Source organism: Entelurus aequoreus, linkage group LG03 (assembly GCF_033978785.1).
Source record: "Entelurus aequoreus isolate RoL-2023_Sb linkage group LG03, RoL_Eaeq_v1.1, whole genome shotgun sequence".
NCBI lineage: Eukaryota > Metazoa > Chordata > Actinopteri > Syngnathiformes > Syngnathidae > Entelurus > Entelurus aequoreus.
The window spans coordinates 18,746,522-18,769,695 of record NC_084733.1 but is presented as its reverse complement, the minus strand read 5'-3'; the positions used below and the strand labels follow the sequence as shown (position 1 = coordinate 18,769,695).

General features: G+C 36.9%; 2 protein-coding genes across 4 annotated transcripts in view; one reads left to right on the top strand and one right to left on the bottom strand.

Annotated features, from left to right (window-relative positions):
• Positions 1-57: 57 nt before the first annotated feature.
• LOC133646250 (kelch domain-containing protein 1-like) lies at positions 58-18,813 on the top strand. 3 transcript variants are annotated; one of them, XM_062041419.1, is made up of 14 exons: positions 58-189; positions 429-549; positions 6,842-6,912; positions 7,025-7,142; positions 7,957-8,069; positions 8,174-8,261; positions 10,760-10,918; positions 13,088-13,146; positions 13,216-13,325; positions 13,404-13,476; positions 13,552-13,636; positions 16,427-16,474; positions 18,013-18,065; positions 18,144-18,804. In XM_062041419.1, exons 2-14 carry the CDS (start codon positions 442-444, stop codon positions 18,301-18,303), a joined length of 1,245 nt encoding a protein of 414 aa, XP_061897403.1. In that variant the 5' UTR covers positions 58-189; positions 429-441; the 3' UTR covers positions 18,304-18,804. The 3 variants fall into 3 exon arrangements, with proteins under 3 accessions (XP_061897403.1, XP_061897405.1, XP_061897404.1); XM_062041421.1 differs by lacking the exon at positions 8,174-8,261 and having other exon boundaries at positions 10,807-10,918; positions 18,144-18,813; XM_062041420.1 differs by lacking the exon at positions 16,427-16,474 and having other exon boundaries at positions 18,144-18,782.
• The window catches only part of LOC133646251 (uncharacterized), a 7,303-nt gene continuing 2,397 nt past the window's right edge, over positions 18,269-23,174 (bottom strand). The window contains exons 3-4 of the mRNA XM_062041422.1: positions 21,657-21,724; positions 18,269-21,004 (exon numbers count right to left, since the gene is read on the bottom strand). Of these exons, the coding sequence (XP_061897406.1) occupies positions 20,926-21,004; positions 21,657-21,724 (147 nt within the window). The 3' untranslated portion in view covers positions 18,269-20,925. The remainder of the gene's footprint in view (positions 21,005-21,656; positions 21,725-23,174) is intronic.

Below are 23,174 nucleotides of genomic sequence, written 5' to 3'. Positions count from 1 at the left end.
TGGGATTTTATTATGAAAAGAAACGATTCGGCGGATGTGGGGTTTTATTTTTTAAAAGAAACGGAGCGGATATGACGTTTTATTTTGAAGCTGTTTTTGACGCCGCTCTGAGCTAATATGTCAGGGGCATCGATCAATGTGCTGTCACGTCTGTGAGACACTGCGGCTTCAATAACATGAGAACAAACGGTACGAATGGTCCAAAACCACTACTGGCTATATTTAAAAATACTCAAACCGGTGCCTTATTATGTCTTCGTCTTCCAATGTTAGCTAGCTGAGTCAAACTGGCTGTGCTGTCAAACTAAGTGATAATGTGTGTGTATGTGTGGGTGTTTTTAAATAATGGCCTCCATTACTGTAGCGGATGTGAGTAAGTCGGGACGCGTTTTGTGGAGATTTAATGTGTTAATGTTGTCTATATTCAGCTTCCAACTTGCCATGGATCCGTTCTTCGACGACAGACCCCCGCAGCTGATTGCCCTCGAACGCAGTGGGCACACGGCGGTGGTGGAGGGGAACCTGCTGTACGTGTGGGGGGGCTACATGGTAAATAAACATTCTTTACCACAAATATTCACATATTTTCAGTTTTCTCTTCACAACATGTCTGAAAAGGATTAGGAAGAAGCAGAGCTTATCTCATCCTCCCCCCTCTTCCATTTCAAAGCACACATTTGTTTACTTGCTGTTGTCATTTTTGTAACTCAACTTAAATCAATGCTTAAAGGCCTACTGAAATTAAATTGTCTTTAAACGGGGATAGCAGGTCCATTCTATGTGTCATACTTGATCCTTTCGCGATATTGCCATATTTTTGCTGAAAAAATTTAGTAGAGAACATCGACGATAAAGTTCGCAACTTTTGGTCGCTGATAAAAAAGCCTTGCCTGTAACGGAAGTAGCGTGACGTCACAGGTTGTGGAGCGCCTCACATCTGCACATTGTTTACAATCATGGCCAGCATTAGCGAGAGCGATTCGGACCAAGAAGGCGACGATTACCCCATTAATTTGAGCAAGGATGAAAGATTCGTGGATGAGGAAAGTGAGAGTGAAGGATTAGAGGGAAGTGGAAGCGATTCAGATAGGGCAGATGCTGTGAGAGGCGGGTGGGACCTGATATTCAGCTGGGAATGACTAAAACAGTAAATAAATACAAGACATATATATACTCTATTAGCCACAACACAACCAGGCTTATATTTAATATGCCACAAATTAATCCGCATAACAAACACCTCCCCCCTCCCGTCCATATAACCCACCAATACAACTCAAACACCCGCACAACACACTCAATCCCACAGCCCAAAGTACGGTTCACCTCCGTAAAGTTCATACAGCACATATATTTCCCCAAAGTTACGTACGTGACATGCACATAGCGGCACGCACGTACGGGCAAGCGATCAAATGTTTGGAAGCCAAAGCTGTACTCACGGTAGCGCGTCTGCTATCCAACACAAAGTCCTCCTGGTTGTGTTGCTGTAGCCAGCCGCTAATACACCGATCCCACCTACAGCTTTCTTCTTTGCTGTCTTCATTGTTCATTAAAAAAATTGCAAAAGATTCACCAACACAGTTGTCCAGAATACTGTGGAATTTTGCGATGAAAACAGGCGACCTAATAGTTTGCCACAATGGTGTCCCAATATGTCGTCATACCGAGACGTTTTCAGCAGAATATTTTGCGGGAACTTTAAAATTGCACTTTACTAATCTAACCCGGCCGTATTGGCATGTGTTGCAATGTTAAGATTTCATCATTGATATATAAACTATCAGACTGCGTGGTCAGTAGTAGTGGGTTTCAGTAGGCCTTTAATTAATACAACTGTTCTCTAAAATAATCTTCTTCTTTGTATGTTGTAAACACTTTGAGTTTGAACAGTTGTAATAAAATGTGTCGTGTGACTATCAGAAACAAATTAGTCATTGGAGAGTAGAAAGCAGGGCTCTGTCTGACACGCTGGGTCCAAGGAAGCAACATGAAGTCATTACTGCAGTTTTGAGGGCAGTGTTGGGTTAGTTACTGAAAACCAGTAACTAGTTACACATACTAGTTACTTTATTTCAAAAGTAACTCAGTTACTAAATCAGTTACTTACACCAAAAAGTAATGCGTTACTGTGAAAAGTAACTATTTAGTTCAGTGGTTCTTAACCCTGTTGGAGGTACTGAACCCCACCAGTTTCATATGCGTTTTCACCGAACCTTTGTTTAGTGAAAAATCAAATGTTTTGTTTTTTTATTTAATCTTAATTTATCAATATTAATCATGAAATGATGTTATTATATTAAATACTAATAAAGATATATTTTACAAACAGAACGTTACAGGAATGTACACATGATCCCATGTTTACATATCATTGTGCAAAATGTGAATGTTTTAGTGGGAACTAAATGCGATGTCGGAAAGGGGTACAAATTATTTCCAAAGTAGGACCCCCACCCAGACATACAATACTAGTACACAGCTCATGAAAAACAATATGTTGTGTTACTGTCATTGTAAGTGGGCCAAAACACTTATTTTAGAAAATAATCCCATGGAAATGACTGCTGTCATTTGATTATAATAATAAAACATCCATCCATATTCTACCGCTTGTCCCTTTTGGCGTCATTAACTTGGTATTTAGTCAGGTTTGGGACAGGTGTGCTGCTGGTGTGGCCACAGTGTGCACATCTAAGTTAAAGTACCAATGATTGTCACACACTAGGTGTGGTGAAATTTGTCCTATGCATTTGACCCATCACCCTTGTTCACCCCCTGGGAAGTGAGGGGAGCAGTAGGCAGTGGTGCCGCGCCCGGGAATCATATTTGGTGATTTAACCCCCAATTCCAACCCTTGATGCTGAGTGCCAAACAGGGAGGTAATGGGTCCCATTTTTATAGTCTTTGGTATGACTCGGCCGGGGTTTGAACTCACAACCTTCCGATCTCAGGACGGACACTCTAACCACTAGGCCACTCAGTTGGAGGGAACATTGTTTGGGGGTATCCATAATACGGCGATAGGGAGAAGTTTTTATTTACACGATGAGTCGGATGTGTCCTGACCTCCGCGGCGGAGGCTCCGCCGAACCCCTAGGGTTCGATCGAACCCAGGTGAAGAACCACAGATTTAGTAACTTTTTTTTTTAATTCTTTTTTTTTTAAGGTTTCCATTAATGCCCTTTTAGCCTTCATTTCAGTACTGTTATTGCACTGGAGAATAATACAATCTGTTGATCAACTTGACATGCATTTGCATCACTGAACTCTGCTAAGCAATGTGGTCTACATACAACACAAAGACAAAGATATGTTTCAAAGGGCCAATTTATTTTGGGCCACAACAAATTGACAAAACTATTTTAAATAGCTGCAACACAACATACATAAGTAACAAAGATAATAACAACATGTCACAACATAGCTGTAAACCTGGCTTCACCCAAGGAAGGCACACATGACATGATTATACAGTATGTCATGTCACTATATACAGCACACATACTGCTGGTGTTTCCTCGCTTCCTTGCTCCCTGGAAGTTTATTGTAGATCATAAATCATGCATCTCACCTAGGCAGAAGTCTGAGGACGTATTTCGACAAGTTAGTACATTTTGACAGCCATTTAGGACCAGGAAATGGCGAGAACGACACGGAAAGATGCTTGGTCCCCGCGGCGCCACCCCGTTTGTTCGTGAGGATTATGGTCATTCTTCATCTAAATGGGAATATATGAACATCCCAGTAGTCGGCATCCTAATGACAGCAGACCTTTTACAGTAAGTGACGTTTTATTATGTTTGTTGGCTCTCATAAAGTCTGCAGTGAGTAATCAGTGATGAAGAAAAAAAAAGCAAACATTGTGATGCGTTTTTTAAATTAATGCGCTGCGTATGCTTAAAATGATCAAAATATGTAAATGTGCTGTTACTACTACTACTACTGCTCACTAGTGTTACCATATCTGAGTTGTTGTTTAAGAAACATGGGGAAACAACTACAAATGTGGGCTTCATTCACTAACGGAATAATACATATTGTTGGATATAGAGAACATACAAAACATTTACTTATTTATTGCATCAAAAATATTGAAATTCAACGACTTAGTGCATTTGCAAACAGCTAAAATTATGTACAACGCAAACTAACTTGTCGGAATACGTCCTCAGACTTCTTCTGCCAAGGTGCGATGCATGATTTATGATCTACAATAAACTTCCAGGGAGCAAGGAAGCGAGGAAACACCTCACCATTCAATTATGTCGAAATTCTACAAAGGCTTGTAATCACAGCGCTGCTATAAATAGTTTGTCTGCGTTAGGGCTTATAATAACAATATCACTAGTACTTGGTTTACTTGGTTAATATTCAAATCACAAAATGTAAATGGAGTTATGTACCTTCCAATTACAATACAATGGTAAACAATTCTACAGTAATTAGGAATAAAAGTGTGTATATCAACTGTGTATATATATATATATATATATATATATATATATATATATATATATATATATATACAGTTATGTTCATAATAATAGCAGTGTGTTTAAAAAGGTGTGTAAACATCAAAATTCTTCAAATAAATTTTATTTTAATGAACACAAATGCATTGGAGAGACTGCACATTCAATTTCAAAGCCAGAAAATTGGAAAAATTTAATTCAATTTGACAATATTTTACAGAAAGTCAAGAAATATAATACAAAAAAATAGCAGTGTGGACATCTTTCTTTATAAAACTCAAATGTACTGTATAAACTAAGAAAGGCTTGTAGATTCAACTTTCCTTAGAATTATTAACTATAATTTAGTTGCATAACCACGGTTTCTGATAACTGCTTCACATCTGTGGTACATGGAGTCAACAGGTATTGCAGCCCAGGACAATTGTACTACGTTCCACAATTCCTATGCATTTTTTGGTTTTGCCTCATGAACAGCATTTTTTATGTCAGCCCACAAGTTTTCAATGGGATTAAGGTTCGGGGATTGTGCTGGCCACTCCATTACTTGAACTCTGTTTGTCTGGAACCATGATTTTACTCGCTTGCTGGTGTGTTTGGGGTCTTGTCTTGTTGAAACACCCATTTCAAGGGCATTTCCTCTTCAGCATGCAGCAACATGACTTCTTCCAGTATTCTGATGTACTAAAACTGATGCATGATCCCTGGTATGCGATAAATAGGACCAACACCATAGTACGAGAAACATCCCCATATCATGATGCTTGCACCACCATGCTTCACGGTGTACTGGGGCTTGAATTCAGTGTTTGCAGGACGTCTGACAAACTGTCTGTGGCGCTTAGACCCAAAAAGAACAATCTTACTCTCATCAGTCCCCAAATTTTACGCCATTTCTTTTTAGGCCAGTCAATGTGTTTTTTGGCAAATTGTAACCGCTTCAGCACACGTCTTTTTTTTAACAATGGGACTTTGCGGGGGCTTCTTGCTGCTAGCTTGGTTTCACATAGACGTGGTCTGATTGTTACAGTACTCACAGGCCATCTTAGATCTTCTTTGATCCTCCTGGAGCTGATCATTGGCTGAGCCTTTGCCATTTTGGTTATTCTCCGATCCATTACAATAGTTGTTTTTCTTTTTCTTCCTCGTCTTTTTGGTTTCGGCTGCCATTTTAAAGTGTTTGATATCATTTTAGCTGAACAGCCTATCATTCTCTGCACTTCCTTATAGGTTTTCCCCTCTTTTATTAAATTCTTAATCAAAGAACGCTCTTCTTCTGAACAGTGTCTTCAACGACCCATTTTACACTGTTTTTCCAAGGACAAATGCACAGCCAGCATATGCAGCGTCAGTTGCCTTGATCCTAAAATAAGGGCCACTTGTTTAACTTTTTTTTTTACACATAATCAATGATGTCACTTATGGAACGCAGCACTGCTATTTTTTTGAACACGACCCTTTCAGTAAATGATTCAGTTTCACAGAATCAGCAGCATGCACATCATTCCTGTTGGGTCTGTTGGTTTTCTATACCTTTACTAAACCTTCTAGAAACTTACTTGCAGTGTAGAAGTTGAAATTCTAACAAAAACAGTGATTTATCTTGCTAGTGATGTGGGACTGCTATTATTTTGAACACAACTGTATATCCTTTGAAATGGATACTTGCATTATTATCCTATATTGTAATTACATTACATTATAAAGACTGTATTGTTATTGGTTATTTTTTCAGTTTAAGAGTATGATGTAGACAAAGCTCTGAGACTATCTGCATAAGGCCAAATCTTTTTGAAAGTAGATTATTGCATATTGTTCTAATTTGTGGCACTTGGAGAGAAAGATTGCATTTACTTTTTTTTTTTCAAAAAAGGGTTCCAGGTTCGATCCCCGCTTCTGCCAAACTGGTCACTGCTGTTGTGTCCTTGGGCAAGACACTTTACCCACCTGCTCCCAGTGACACCCGCACTGGTTTAAAAATGTAACTTAGATATTGGGTTTCACAATGTAAAGCGCTTTGAGTCACTAGAGAAAAGCGCTATATAAATATAATTCACTTCACTTCACTTCACTTGGGGCTTGTACATTTTCATTTTGTCCATCCCTAAACTCTACATATATAAATAGAAAGGTTTGTGTTATTAATTAGAATTAACATTTCATTTCAACATTCCATTTCACATAGTGCCTTTTTGATCTAGTGTCTGTTTATTATTATTTTTTTTGTCTTTCTTCAATGTGCAGACAAACTATTTAGACCAGTAAAAAACAAACCATGGGCCGCACTTTGGACAGTCCTGGGCTTCTATAGTTTAGTGTAAAATATCACAGTGATTGACTTTAAGCAATGATTTTCTTCTCCACAGTCAGTTGATGATAATGAAGTCTTCCTACCCAACCATGAACTCTGGGTATATGACCTGGAACAAGGTGACTGGTAAGAATATTAAATAAATATTAAATCTCTGTCTAACATTGTTGCATTGATGAGGTATTTATGTAAAACATTGATTGTTTGAATAAGTTGCTCTTTGCTTATTTGTTTAAAGGCAAAAGTTCCACATGACCGGTGAGGTGCCACCCTCCATGTCGGGATCCTGTGGCTGTTACCTGAATGGTAACATGTACATATTTGGAGGTTGTCATGACAACGGGCAGTACGATCAGGTGAGACACACAGGACTAATGCTGTTAGTTGTTGTCACAGTTTTGACTTTTTGATCGATCAATTACTTGGTTGGACTAGAGCTGTGGATGCACTTAGCATGTGTCCAAATACTTTTGTGCATATACAGTCGTCCCTCGCCACATCGCGTGTCAAATATTAGACTTAGACTTCCTTTTATTGTCATTCAAATTTGAACTTTACAGTACAGATAAGAACGACATTTTGTTGCATTAGCTTGGTGTAGTGCAGGATAAAAGAGCAATGATGTGCAGATATAAATAAATTGATAACTGTACAGATAAATATATTGCACTTTTTCATATGCATCCACGTTTATGGATGTATGTTATATTGTCTTTATATTCCAGCGAGTTAATCCGTTTTTGGGGGGGGAATTGAGTCTGATAAATATAATATAGTCTGATAAATATTGCAGCTTCATTGCATTGCAGATTTTTATGGTATTTGTTAAGCATATTCTTCAACATTTTTGCCCTAAATTAAGTATTTTCAAGCCCAATAATTGTGGCTAAAAGCACTAAAAATATCAACAGTACTGTAATATTGGCCACTATCAATCAATTTAGTAGGTAGTAAACATTTTTTAGGCTCGAGCTCTGAAAATGTTAGCTTGATAAATGATTCTCCTAAGCGGAAATTAATTTATGGCGGTCATGTCTGGAACCAATAAACAGCGATAATCGAGGGATTACTGTACTGTAAATTACTTGCCATATTAAATAAACAGATTACAGAGAGATCCATACAACAAACACCATTATATCACTAAAGGAATGTGTGATTTTGGCACAGCTCTATCGTGTCAACCTGACAGATGGTAAATACAATTGGACGCACATCAGACACCACAGTGGCTGTCCTCCATCATCACGAGACAAACTCTCCTGCTGGGTTCATAAAGGAAGGTAAAGCAACACTTCCTCACAAAGATATGTTATAGGGTATATGTATCATTTATGTATAGCTTGCTTTCATATTTAATTAAGAGAAACCACTTTGTGTTCTCCAGAATAATCTACTTTGGAGGATATGGTTTCAAAAGTCTGGAAAAGGTCCACAGAGGAGACCGAAGCTTCACTGTAGATGCTTTATCAGAAGTTAGTTATTACACAAATAAATAGTCATTTTTTATGGTAATGTTCATTGTTTTCTGGGTTAATTTTAGTAATAGTGCATATTTCATTTATCGAGTAACAGTCATTAAGTATATGTTTTGCATGTTTATATGAACTAAAAATAATGATTACAATGTGGAAAATGCGCACATTCCAATCCAATCCAATAATAGGTTTTTTATGGTCATAATTTATGAAAATATTTGTATTAAGTTGGTAATTATTTTATATTGATGTATTATAAACTGCTCAATAAATAAAAGGAACCCTAAAATAAACATCCTAGATCTGAATGAATGACAAATTCTTAATAAATATGTTGTTCTTTACATAGGTAAATGTGCTGACAACAACATAACACAAAAATGTTCAATGGAAATCAAATTTATTAAGCCAATGAGGTCTGGATTTGGTGTCACACTCAAAATTAAAGTGGAAAAACACAATACAGGCTGTTTATTCCATTTGCACAACAGCTTGTGAAATTGATTGTCAATTTGCTTCCTAAGTGGATGGTTTGATTTCATATAAATGGGATTGATTTAAAGTTACATTGTGTTGTTTAAGTGTTCCCTTTTTTCTTTGAGCAGTGTATAATAATTAACTTAATTTGAACACTTAAAAGGGGGATGTCATTTTGATAATTAAGTATATAATTATTATTTATGATAATGATTTGTCATTATTTCCACATTTTTTAAACATTTTGGACTAAGAAGAATCACAAGAAAAAAAACAAGTGTATATTAGTAATAATCTATTTTTGCCTTGAAAAGGTTCATGGTTATTTAAGATGATTTATTTGTAAAAAAAAAAAAGTTTTCATTTGTTAATAATTCTATTTATATTTTTTCTGGAATATGATCTTGAATTTTTATGTTGAGGGAATATATGGAGTACACATTCCAATAATCCAATAATGACATTAATTTTTTGTCCGAAGAAAAATGTACTTATTATTTGTTTATATTATCTTTAGTGAGTGCTGTCAAACGATATATTTTTTAAATCACATTATTACCGCTTTTGCATTTTGATTAATCATAGTAAATTACCTACGTGAATAATTTAAATTCCATTTTAAAAAGACTTCAATATTTTGAAACAAATGCAATTTTAATGTCATACAGAAGCATTTTTTTTAGATGTTTACACATCTAAAAAACACATTATTATCAGAGGGCCACATGTAACAGTGAATATTTATGAATGTAAACGTATAATAGCCTTGTCAAACAATTTGATTATTATATGTTTTACATATTGATGGATAACTTGCTTTGAATTTGTAAGTCAAGATGACAAGGAAATGTTTAAGTGTTAAATTTTCATAACCCACCCCCACCCAAAAAGTGTTTTTGTAAAACATCATATAATATTAAAGTGCAGAATATATGCAATTGCATATGCAACATTTTTCTGTAAAAATGTAAATAAAAAATACATTTAGCCAGAAAGTGCTTTTTTATTTCCAGCCTTCTTCAAGCCACATAAATAATGAGGTGGGCTGAGTTAAAAAGTTGTGGCTGGCCACATAAATGACATGGTGGACCACATAAAATGACGTGGCGGGTCACATTAGAATGATATGGCGTGCAAAATTAAAGTTATGCAATGGGCCACATTAAATTAAGTGACTGTCCACATAAAATGATGTGGCGGGCTGGATTTGGCCTTCGGGCCTTGAGTTTGACACCCGTGGTTTACATGAATGCATGCCATTTATTTGTTCAAAACATGCCAGCAGTTTTTTCTAAAGTAAATATAGGTGTATCTTGAAGTGATATTTGCCAGCGAGCACTAGGGCTGAACTACTAATTGCATTTGCAATTAGTAGTTCGAGGTGATCTAATGCGGTTTACTAACCACAAGGTCTGAAGTTTGACTGGTCATGTGACGAGCGAGCGGAGCAGGTGGGGAGAGTCATTGATATCACAGCAGAGCAGTAAACGCTGCAATGTGTTTGTAATTAAATACCTGAGTTTGTCAATCAAATTTTGAAATGATGGACTATCGAGTAAATATTGGGTCAATGTGTTAAGATTTGGATCGTGGCAACATTGAGGACAACCATAAAAAGCCGCAGCAGATAAAGGAGTGCACAGTGCTCTATTGCAGCTAGCTAGCAAATAGTAGGGGTGCTGGAAAGCATCGAATTGAATCAAATTCTTACTTTGTAATGATTCTGAATTAATTAATTATTTTCAAGAACACATTTTTTAAATTACTTTTAGGCCATTTCAGTTGGGTTTTGCAGTCAAGGTAATCATGTGAGGTCAAATTAATTTGCGTGATTAATCGCATTAGCTGCGATGGCCCTAATTAATTGTAAAATTGAATGTATTCATAAATTACTTTTTTACATTAGACATTTTTCTGTAAATAGGGAAAATGTCTGGGCTCTGGCCTGAATATTCTTTCACAATTACATAAAGTTTTGTCCAGATATTAAATGTGGGTTGTGTTGTGTGTTGTTTGAGAACATCTTGTGGGGATGGAACAGTGAGATCCACATATTTGACCCCAGACAGTCCAGTTGGACTCAAGCGAAAACACGCGGACAATCTCCCGCCCCTAGAGCGGCCCATGCCAGTGTCATGCTGGGGAATCGGGGCTACATCTGTGGTGGCAGAGTTAAGGTAGGAGCTCTTTATTAAATGGGGATGCACGATAATGGACATTTGAACCGATAACCGGTAATTTCCAGACCTTTACAACTGATAACCTTTGAGTGTGTGTGTGTGTGTGTGCATGTGTGTGTGTGTGTGTGTATGTATATGCGTGTATATATGTGTGTTTATATGTATGTGTGTGTATATACTGTATGTATATGTGTGTGTATACATGTGTACATGCATAAATGTATATATGTATATATGTCTATGTGTATATGTGTGTATGTATGTATATTAATATGTATGTATATATGTATATTAATATGTATGTATGTATGTATATTTGTATATTAATATGTATGTATGTATGTATGTATATATGTATATTATGTATGTATGTATAATATGTATATATATATATATATATATATATATATATATATATATATATATATATATATATATATATATATATATATATATATATATATATATATATATATATATATATATATATATATATATATATATATATATATATATGTACTTTATGTATGTATATGAATTAGAGGTGGGGGAAATAATCGATTTTTAGATGCATCGCAATTTGGATAAGGACAATTATAAAATCGATAAGTAAATGACAATAATCGATTTATTTATTGTAAATAAAGTAATGCAGACAAGTTCTAAAATTTGGCTGACCGCAGCCGTGGCACCTCACAGAGAGATCTGACCACCTCCTTTCTTATAGAGCGCTTTGTCATGATCCGTTACCCGGGTCATGGCATGATTTCTGTTTAGTAATTTCCTATGTTTTAGTCTGTTTCTTGGGTGCACCTTGTTTACTGTTGGTTTCCATGGGCACTGATTCTCCTCACCTGTCTTTGTTTAGCAATTAGTGTTCCCACCAGGTGTTTTGGCTAATCACTCCCCTTTATAGTTTTCTGTCACCCAGCACTAGTTGCTGGGCCAATGCTTGCTATACGCAGCATCTACGTTGCTTCTTGTTTCTCACCACGTGTAAGTGTTTTTCTCTGCTTAGAGATTTCCTAGCTGTTCACCCTTGGTACCATTTTGTTTTTTTGGCTCCACGCTTGTTTAGCGTCGTCAGTTTTTGTATTTTTTGTCCTGTCGTTTAATAATTAAAACCTTAATCCTACCTGCACGCCGCTCTTGCTTTTCTGTCTTTTTGAGGGAACATGACCAGCGCTGCCATGCACTCACAACGTGACACACTTATGTTCCAGTTTTAAACACATTTTTATTAATTAATTTCATGCACTATATTAATTTATATTATGTGTTGTCAACTTGTACTTCTTTGTCATTGCCTGAAATAAATAAATAAATGAAAAAATAAAAAAAATAAAAAATTAATACATTTGATGGAAATTTGTTATACAAATGCACAGTTTTTAAAAGTTGCAAGTGATAAACACATTAGTGAAATTAAAAGAAATGTAAAACTGCATCAATATACATTAAAGATGCATCAATAATCGATTTTTTATCGAATCGTAGCTCCTGAATCGTAATCGTTATCGAATCGCTAGGTGCTCAGAAAAGATTCCTACCTCTTATATGTATATTGTGTGTATAAGTTTATATGTATATGTATATATATACATATACATACATATATGTATCTATGTATATACATATGTAAATGTATGTGTGTATTAATGTGTGTGTATATATATATGTATATATAAATGCACATATATGTGTGTATATGTATATATATATATGTATATAGGGATAAGGATAATGTCAACTGATATTGTTTTTAACAAACAATTAGAATCATTGCTTAGAGCAAAAAAAGTTGGAGTTCATTGATATTTCAACTTTTGAATTGTGTAATTGATAGACTATTAGCATCGAAAATGTCCTGTGGCTTTACGTTTGCTGCACTCGCCGCTATTAACGCCAGGTTTTGGCTTAGCAGCACAGGCAGCTTTGAACTGCTTCCATAAATCTTTACGTTAGTGAGTTTTAAGGTGACCTATCCGATTTTATTGTGTTAAAGCTCTTTTACCCTCCCTGATTAATTTCTGCAGAACACGTTTTGCAAACTTTGATTGAAATGATAATTATCGGCTGCCAATTATTTCGTGCATCCCTTTTATTAAACATTATCCATACTTTCTGCTTTTCATTTTACTTTTCTGCATTGTTTTTTTTATGCAGGAAATGAGATTAAGTGACATTCACTGCTTGGACCTTGACTCATGGATGTGGTCAGAAATGTGAGTGGCTGTGATGCGTCACTCTTGAATGTTATTGTTTTTGACATTGTTGTCAATGATTGTGCATAGAGTGCCAGTGTCGACTGTTCCAGCGGGAAGGTCCTGGCATTCGCTCACGGCAGTGTCTGATAGCACCATGTTTCTTTTTGGCGGTCTCAGCGTGGACGGCAAGCCACTGAGTAAGAAAACTACCTGACGTCACTTACACATGCTTCTCTTGTTGTTTCTTTGCATTTTCTTTTTTCCTGCACCACCAGGTGACGGCTGGCTGTTTGACGTGGAGACCAAGACATGGAGAGAGGTGGAGCACCCCTTTAAGGACAAGCCAAGGTAGCACCTTATAGTAAAATGTATACGCACACAATAATGCACAATAAACTGTGGTACATTGTAATCCTGTCTCAGGTTGTGGCACTCTGCGTGTGCCGGCAAGGATTCTGATATTATTGTCTTTGGAGGCAGCTGTGATTACATCCTTCTTGTTGACACTGTGAGTAGCTACATGGCAAACTATAGTAGGCATATGTCAAGGCTGAAACAATTATAGACTCTGAATGGATGCAAGTCTAAAACTAAAACCACCTGTCTGCATTCATACCAAAAACATGAATCCGTTCTGCCATGTCTTGTTAGCTGAGGTCAATAACGGAACAAAACCGACTCATTTCCGAAAAAGGAAACTACATTTACCAGGAACATTCATTCATCCATCCATCCATCCATTTTCTACAGTTTGTCCCTTGTAGGGGGGGGGGCTGGAGCTTATCCCAGCTGCACTTGAGCATAAGACAAGGGCCAACACAGATTGACGGACAATCATTCGCACTCACATTCACACAGCAGGGAGTTCATTGATATTTCAGGTGGAAGGAAGCCGGAGTACCCGGAGAGAACCCACACAGTCACGGGGAGAACATGCAAACTCCACACAGAACGACCCCGAGCCCAGGTCCTTCTCGCTGTGAGGCACGAGAGCTAACCACTGCTCCCCTGTGCTGCCCTTACCAGAACACTATATGTAAATTAAAGTAAGCAAGTCAAGCATTAGTCATTTGAAATGTGAAATCAAACCATGGAGGCATTTACTGTATAAAACAATCCTGTCTTTCTGCACCTTCACTTCCTCCAAACGAGCCGTTTCGGAATTTGCACAAATTTTCCCAAGTGTGATGTCAGAGGATATCGCCATATACAGTAAAGATTTACTCGAAGAGCTTTGCGCGAGTCTGCCATTGACGCCGAAATCAATAAGCTCCTTCTTTTTCTCTATCCTCTTGTTGTGGTGCAGACTGTCTCGTGCATGCACATGCATCCTCCGCTGTTGCCATTTCTAATACAAATTTGTGTAAAGTTCTAACATACACTATATTGACAAAAGTATTTGGCCACCCATCCAAATGATCAGAATCAGGGGTCGTAATCACTTGGCCCGGCCACAGGTGTATAAAATCAAGCACTTAGGCATGGAGACTGTTTCTACAAACATTTGTGAAAGAATGGGCCGCTCTCAGGAGCTCAGTGATTTCCAGCGTGGAACTGTCATAGGATGCCACCTGTGCAACAAATCCAGTCGTGAAATTTCCTCGCTGCTTTATTATATGAAAATGGAAGAGTTTGGGAACAACAGCCACTCAGCCACCAAGTGGTAGGCCACGTAAACTGACAGAGAGGGAGGGGTCAGCGGATGCTGAAGCGCATAGTGCAAAGAGGTCGCCGACTTTCTGCACAGTCAGTTGCTACCGAGCTCCAAACTTCATGTGACCTTCCAATTAGCCCACGTACTGTACGCAGAGAGCTTCATGGAATGGGTTTCCATGGCCGAGCAGCTGCAAAGCGTCGGATGCAGTGGTGTAAAGCATGTCACCACTGGACTCTAGAGCAGTGGAGACGCGTTCTCTGGAGTGATGAATCACGCTTTTCCTTCTAGCAATCTGATGGACGAGTCTGGGTTTGGAGGTTGCCAGGAGAACGGTACATTTCGGACTGCATTGTGCTGATTGTGAAATTTTGTAGAGGAGGAATTATGGTCTGGATTTGTTTTTCAGGAGTTGGGCTTGGCCCCTTAGTTCCAGTGAAAGGAACTTTGAATGCTCCAGGATACCAAAACATTTTGGACAATTCCATGCTCCCAACCCTGTAGGAACAGTTTGGAGCGGGCCCCTTCCTCTTCCAACATGACTGTGCACCAGTGCACAAAGCAAGGTCCACAAATACATGGATGACAGAGTCTGGTGTAGATGAACTTGACTGGCCTGCACAGAGTCCTGACCTGAACCTGATAGAACGCCTTTGGGAAGAATTAGAATGGAGAGCCAGGCCTTCTCGACCAACATCAGTGTGTGACCTCACCAATGCGCTTTTGGAAGAATGGTGGAAAATTCCTATAAACACACTCCGCAACCTTGTGGACAGCCTTCCCAGAAGAGTTGAAGCTGTAATAGCTGCAAAAGGTGGACCGACATCATATTGAACTCTATGGGTTAGGAATGGGATGGCACTTCAAGTTCATATGTGAGTCAAGGCAGGTGGCCAAATACTTTTGGCAATATAGTGTATATCTGTCAGTAGACTCCATATGGAAGCGCTAAAAACTACAACATGGGTGGATGGTGGGGGGAAGACACAGTCGGAGTGGAGCCAAGTAAATAGGACCACCCACAAAACAGCGCATCCAAGAGATGGTCAAAAGGCGGCTTGAAGATGGACCAAAGAACCACCATTACATGTTATGTAGACCACAAGGAAATCTTTTAAATGTAAATATAGATGCACACTTTATGTTTAAAACAATTTCAGGCATTGAGAGGAACACTTTTCTAAATTTTTATAAGGAAAACATTTTTTATTTTATATCACATTTTCTATTTTGGGATTATTTTATATTTTTAGAGGATATTTTTTAAAATTACTTTTGATTTTGAAGTTATTGGTAATTTAAGGGTAAAACTGTTTTATTTTATATTTTATTTTATTGTATTAATTCCTTATTGATTTAAGGTTTGTCATTTTCAACCTATGAAAGCATATACCTTGTTACACCTGAGGCAAAGGGTTATTACCATATTGTAATGAAAATAGAAAATACTAACTAAAATAGCAATAATAAATGTATTCAATGTTTTTCATTTTGCCAGTAGGTTCCTAATATTAGAAGAAACAGTTTAAAAAAATTATTTATTTTGAATTCACATCCCAAAAATGCTGTAAAACCAGGTAAACCTCCAAAGTGACCCTTTTAAATAGGTAAAAATTTAAAATAAAACACTTTCTTGTCTGTTAGGATGAAGGTGTTGACGATGTCCCGGACTTCCTCGTGTACTCCCGGCAGGTACGCCCCTACCTGACCAGCCCCCTACCCTGTGACACGCTAGATTAAAAGGATTTTAGGCTACATTTAAATAACTTTCTTGTGGTCTAGAAAATATGTATTGGAAACTTCTTTGGTGTACATTTTGCGTAAATTTTACTCTATAATCACTTTTTTAATCCGTTCTTTGAGTCTGTCTGCAAGATGTTCAATTGTGGCGGCGTTCCCAGATTGTGATGAAACCACGCCCCACCCTCTCCAGAAGTATCATAGATTATATTTAGAAAATGCTCGCTGTTTAAATATATATCTTGAAGATGAACATCACCAATATTTTTTTTTCAGTTACGGTCGAAAATAAACTTCAGAAATATGGTATCGATTCACCGATCACAACATTAGGTGCACTTGCACACTCAGATAGCTACAGTGCCTCATAAAAAAACTGCTTTTATCAGCATTTATGTCACTACAGGTAGCATATGAGTGGTGTTATGTGCATGCCAAGATTATATACAAATAATACTTTATTTCACCTTCTCTTGTTTCCTCAAACCTTGTAGTAATGCCACAGTGTTGCCTCTTGTCCTGTGGGAGTTCACCGACTAATCCAATTTTGTAGTGTCCCAAATGTTGTGGATAAATAAACAGAAGTGTGTATGTTATAGTATTTATTTAAAAAATATCAAGCAGACGGGAGTGCATGAAACAAGAAGGAATATTTGGAATTTCAGTCTCAGCTGGCCAACTCATCAGAGAAGAGCAGGCTTTCCGACACATTATGTCCAAGAAGGTCCACATATGTACGTCCGTCAATGTGTGACGTCACTGATTCCCCAATGTAAGGAAAATACTCTCAAACCCCATGAACAGACTAAAGGCATCTAAAACTCCACGTCCAAATGCATGAAACTTATGATTTGATGCTCTGGCATTGTTTTACATGAGTAACATTGTAACAGTTGTAAATCAGAAAAGACAAAATTCCATCCATCCATCCATTTTCTACCGCTTATTCCCTTCGGGGTCGCGGGGGGCGCTGGAGCCTATCTCAGCCACAATCGGGCGGAAGGCGGGGTACACCCTGGACAAGTCGCCACCTCATCGCAGGGCCAACACAGATAGACAGACAACATTCACACTCACATTCACACACTAGGGCCAATTTAGTGTTGCCAATCAACCTAAACTAACTAACTAACCAAAATTCTTAATTCTTCATTTTGTCTTTGTGATGTCTCTTCAAATGAAAGAACGTGTACATCAGGACAAAACAGGCGGTTACTTAAAACCCACTTGGTAGATTAAGGCCTTGTCAAAAAAATGTCCTAGGTACGCATTGACTATTGAAACCATGAATCAATGATTCATTGCGACGCAGTTTAACATTTCTTATTTAGCCCTCTGTAATAAAGCGTAATTGTTCACTGCTTGTGCTAAAAAGTACACACGCTTTCATTCCGAGTCATTTCATTTAATATTGTGGCTTATTAGTCGTAGATGACTAATCAAATAATGTTGCTGCCCCAATATATTTACCTTTTTGAATGTGTCCTCAGGGTCACTGCAATGATGCTCTGGTCTTCCAGATGGCGCCACACCCACTGTTTAGGTAAACACTTCTCTATTGCCTGTTCTATTTCTTACGTGGACGTCAAACCTTTTTTTTTTTTTTTTTTCATCCTTGCAGAATTTGCAAGGACTACATCGCAAAGAACGTGAGTTCGTGTGAAGCTCTCAGACAGCAGCTGCCTCTTCTTCCTACCAAACTGCGGGCGGTGGTGGACAGGAGAACATTGTTCTACAGGCCTTCAAAGGAAGTCAGTCACACTCACACTCAACTCCTTTAAATATCAACAACAAAGCATTTTTATTAGCATTTATATTCATTTTTGAAATACATTCATTTTAACGTTTAACGTCAAATGTTGGTTACAATTTTTATGTTATGTTTTAAAAATATATATTGTAAAAACGTGAAAGGAATTTTCCCCTCATATTGTGGTGCAATTGTAAACAAAAAAAACATGTTCTTGTCATTATGATTAAATGGCACAAAAAAATGTGTATTCTATCTTTCTATTTAAAAAACACAGCACACGTTTGTTGTGGGAAGTCACCAGTCGTTCAGCGGACCTTAGGCACAGAGGAGTGTTAAGGCCACACAGAAAAGAGTAAAATATCATTTGAATACTGCTAGACCCAAAATTAAATAAGAGACCACCTGTTGTGGGAGTGTGAGAAAAACAGAATTATTTCATCAGAAGTCTTTTTTCTCACTTTCTGGTAAGATATTCGTTTAATAATAGAACATCCATGCATCCATTTTCTACTGCTTGTCCATCTCTTCAATGTTTTTGTCCGATTGCTCTTGTTAAGACTACATATTATAAATATGTCATTTGCAAGTTTACGGTATAACTTTTTTCTCATTACGACTCTATTCCTGTAATTCTCTCTTTTGTCTATAAATATTATTACTAATATTTAACACCTTTTATGTTCTGTTACAAATTGTCTTCTAAAATGTACTATACTTTTTAAAAAGATTATCTTGGATGTTACCTTTTTTTAGGAAGCCTACAATTTTCACATTTCTTTGTTTGATAATGTTTTTTGTCAACACTCAAGGTGCGTTCCATTTGTACTGGGATGTCGGAAATTCCGAGTTCTGAGTCGGATTTCCGACGCCCAGAGGTGGTTCCAAATTTGTAGGTACGGTATTTGTGTATTTGCCGCAGGCTGGCCCTTCGCAGTGGTCACTCGGAGTGATGTACGTTTGAATGCGCCATCATGAATAGCGACAGAACCGCCGTTTTCAGAGTTCAACTGCATATGTGTTGTTTTGGTCACTACTAAACACCTATACTCATGACGTAGAACACATATCCATGTTTATTCAAAACATAAATTTTTTTGTTTTGGACAAGTAGTTGCGCCACAAAGCATGTTTAGCCTCGACAAAACTCCCCTTGCAAAAAAATCTAGTGAGTAAAAACTTCCTTTAAAGTATAAATTATGCATGTATCTGTAAGTCAGCAAAATGTGTTTTCAATTAGTAGATTTGCACACTGATTTTTTTAGACCCGTCACCTTTATTTTACTGGTCGCTGTGATATGACTTACGTCACAAGTGAAGTTAGACCAATCTTGTTTTCCGTCACTTCCTACAATAATTTAATGAATTTGATCAATTAAAAATACACCATTACTGTGAAACCTATTTTTCTGTTTCTTTGTTTAACAAGCTTTGCAACAATACCGACCTTTTTTAAAATGGGATAAATATTAAGAAAGTTGTGAAATTTTTAAGAAAAAGGTCACACCTACAATCTTGATCCCCATAGACTAAAAATTCACAACTTTCTTAATATTTATCACAGGATGACTTATATCACTGAAATTGTCTTAACAAGACCTGTCTGATATGACTGAAATAACTTATTAAAATTTTACACACCTACCTAAAATGTGGCTGCCCTGGATGTAAACAATGACTCGTGGTTCTAGAATATCTGTTATGAGCATTTCTGATTCATTTTGGTTGCACTAAATCAGCCATATACAAAGTAATGATGGATATATTTGGTAACGTTATTGTAGTCTAAACTACATTTATTTAATGTGGTATATGTTTTGCTTTGCGAGCAATAGCGTCGGTGTTTGCTTTTCATCCAATGTGTTTGAAGGTTGCAGAAAGAGTGCATAAGTTGTTCATATTCAGACAATGCAAGCGCAAAAATGGCTTTTGTGGTATGTGCTTTGGGACTAGGTAAAACTTACATACATTTTGCAGACGGTGTATTTTTCCACTTTCTTATTTTTTCCCCAAATACTGATGCTGCGTGTGCATAAAGACCACAGCCTAATAAATCCACAAAAAATAAGACAAACTGCTCCGTTCACTATTTTGAACATGCATATATACTTTTGCCACTTGAAAACCAGTTAAATCCTCAGCGACATTTCAACTCTGTAAGAGCCTTTCCGTTTTACTAATATTTATCTTTCCCCGTTAATGTAACGGTTTTATTCTTTTCAATGTGGCCCGAAAAAAACTCTATTGTCAAAAGGTACTTTTTTTGTTGACATACACATACATGCTGGTACCTCACCACTAGATGGCAGCAGACATCAATGGCTGAAAGCTGAGAAGTTCGGTCCAATAAAGACTTTTTGTGGCAGACATTCTTTCCTTCAGTGGGTGGAGAGGTGCTCCGTAAGTGGTCAGGAAGGAACCCTTAAATAAACATAGCCAGAAACACATGGCTTCCTTTGCACGTTGGCTGCATTAACCAAAATGTGCTCATGTTCATGTTGCACTTCTACATAACACAACACTCTTCTCTTCCATAGCAACACCAGGGGCAAAATGCGCCTTCGGGGCAATTTTTCCATCAAACTACACATTACACATGAAGTGTGTCGTCTCTACATGTTAAAGCTATCCTGTCGAAAAACACAGTGAAATGTCAGCTAAAGTCTCTCTCGATGGTGTCCATCAGTTCCTCTTCTGAGCCATCGTACAGCATGACTGGCGTGGCTGAAATGCTGAAGAAAAAGGACACATTAAAAAAAATATATATATATATACATATATATATATATATACAATACAGGCCAAAAATTTGGACACACCTTCTCATTCAATGCATTTTCTTTATTTTCATGACTATTTACATTGTAGATTGTCACTGAAGGCATCAAAACGATGAATGAACACATGTGGAGTTATGTACTTAAGAAAAAAAAGGTGAAATAACTGAAAACATGTTTTACATTCTAGTTTCTTCAAAATAGCCACCCTTTGCTCTGATTACTTTTTCGCACACGTTCGGCATTCTCTTGATGAGCTTCAACAGGTAGTCACCTGAAATGTTTTTCACTTCACAGGTGTGCTTGAAGCTCATGGAGAGAATGCCAAGAGTGTGCAAAGACGTAATCAGAGCTATTTTGAAAAAAATATATATTGAAAAAAATATGTATATATATGTATACATTAGTAAAAAGAATGAAGTAGAACAAGAAGATATGAATGAAAACAAATATGTACAAAATAAAAAATAATAGAACAAAACATTTTCATATTCATTGCTTCTTGTTCCTAGTTTAATCTGCTATATTTGGGCAGTTTGATCCTCCTGGGTGTTTAACTACATCACTGAACCCAACAATCCATTATTGAACAGAGTGATCGACTTACTTTTGTGATGGTGGAGGATGGTGGAGACCCAGCGTTGGTCCTGTTGTCAAGAAGGCACGAGGAGAACACTGACAATGGGAAATGCAATTTGTTATTGTTGTCGTTAATTGCATCAAAAATAGTGGCTTCACAAAGTTTACAATTAATAGTCATTTTGTTTTTGTTCAGTTGCTGATTTCCTGCAGATGACGTGTAAACAAAACATGCCTCCTAGTGGCTTTGAGCAGCGTACGAGATAACAGCGGAGTAACATAATCATCGTAAAGCGGTATAATATTCATGCACTTTTTGATTAAATATACTGAAGACAAATTTGATTGAAGTACAACAATATATTTTAAAAGTTACAAATTACTTAATACTATGGGTCAATTAGTAGACTTAGTTCAAATTTAAACTTATAAGAATGCACATTACTTTCATTTTTTTGTTTGAACAAAATATGACATACTGTTTTTTAATCGGAGTTAATGGCTCATGTGTAAAGCATTAGTACAAAATATTTACATTGGAATGTTTTACTTTTTCATTGAATATATTATTTTAATAGTTTTTAAATGTATTTCATTTTCTTTTATTTTTCACTACTTAACTTTACCTAATTGTAACATACTAAGAAAAAAGTGAAAAATAATAAAAAAATATCACTTAAAATTATAATGAATACTTATTGTTTTGGTTTGACAAAAACATTGATTCAGCTAATAAGTTGCTTTATAAATAAGTGGATATATATATGCATATATATATATATATTTATATACTGTGTGTATATATATTGTGTAAATATATGTTGTGTGTATGTATATATATATATATATATATATATATATATATATATGTATATATATATTAGTATACATATGTTTATATATACACACACAAACACACACGTGGTTAGAGCTATTAACAACACTAAATTGGCCTTAATGTGTGAATGTGAGTGTGAATGAGTGGCGACTTGTCCAGGGTGTACCCCGCCTTCCGCCCAAGTGCAGCTGGGATAGGCTCCAGCACCCCCCGCTACCCCGAAAGGGACAAGCGGTAGAAAATGGACTTAGAATGTATATATGGATATTTTAATGTTTTTATTTATTTAACATTTTATACTTGGGGACAGCGTGGCGCGGTTGATAGAGTGGCCTTGCCAGCAACCTGAGGGTTCCTGGTTCAATTCCCACCTTCTGCCAACCTAGTCACACCCGTTGTGTCCCTGAGCAAGACACTTCACCCTTGCTCCTGATGGGTCGTGGTTAGGGCCTTGCATGGCAGCTCCCGCCATCAGTGTGTGAATGGGTGAATGTGGAAATAGTGTCAAAGCGCTTTGAGTACCTTGAAGGTAGAAAAGCGCTATACAAGTATTTACCATTTATACTTAATTGGCTAAAATTACAGTTTTATTTTCATCATATTGCAACATAAAATAGTAAAAATATTGAAGAAAATATTTAATAGTTACTAAAATGCATGTTTATGTGTTAACAGATGAATTGTGTGTAATTTATACATGTATTTATA

What these genes read in the sequence shown, in the direction of transcription:
- LOC133646250 (XM_062041419.1), top strand. Translation starts at nt 442, where the DNA reads ATGGATCCGTTCTTCGACGACAGACCCCCGCAGCTGATTGCCCTCGAA. An exon ending in ACATCCTTCTTGTTGACACT is followed by an intron (nt 13,637 to 16,426) that starts GTGAGTAGCTAC and finishes CTTGTCTGTTAG; the next exon opens with GATGAAGGTGTTGACGATGT. An exon ending in TCCTCGTGTACTCCCGGCAG is followed by an intron (nt 16,475 to 18,012) that starts GTACGCCCCTAC and finishes ATGTGTCCTCAG; the next exon opens with GGTCACTGCAATGATGCTCT.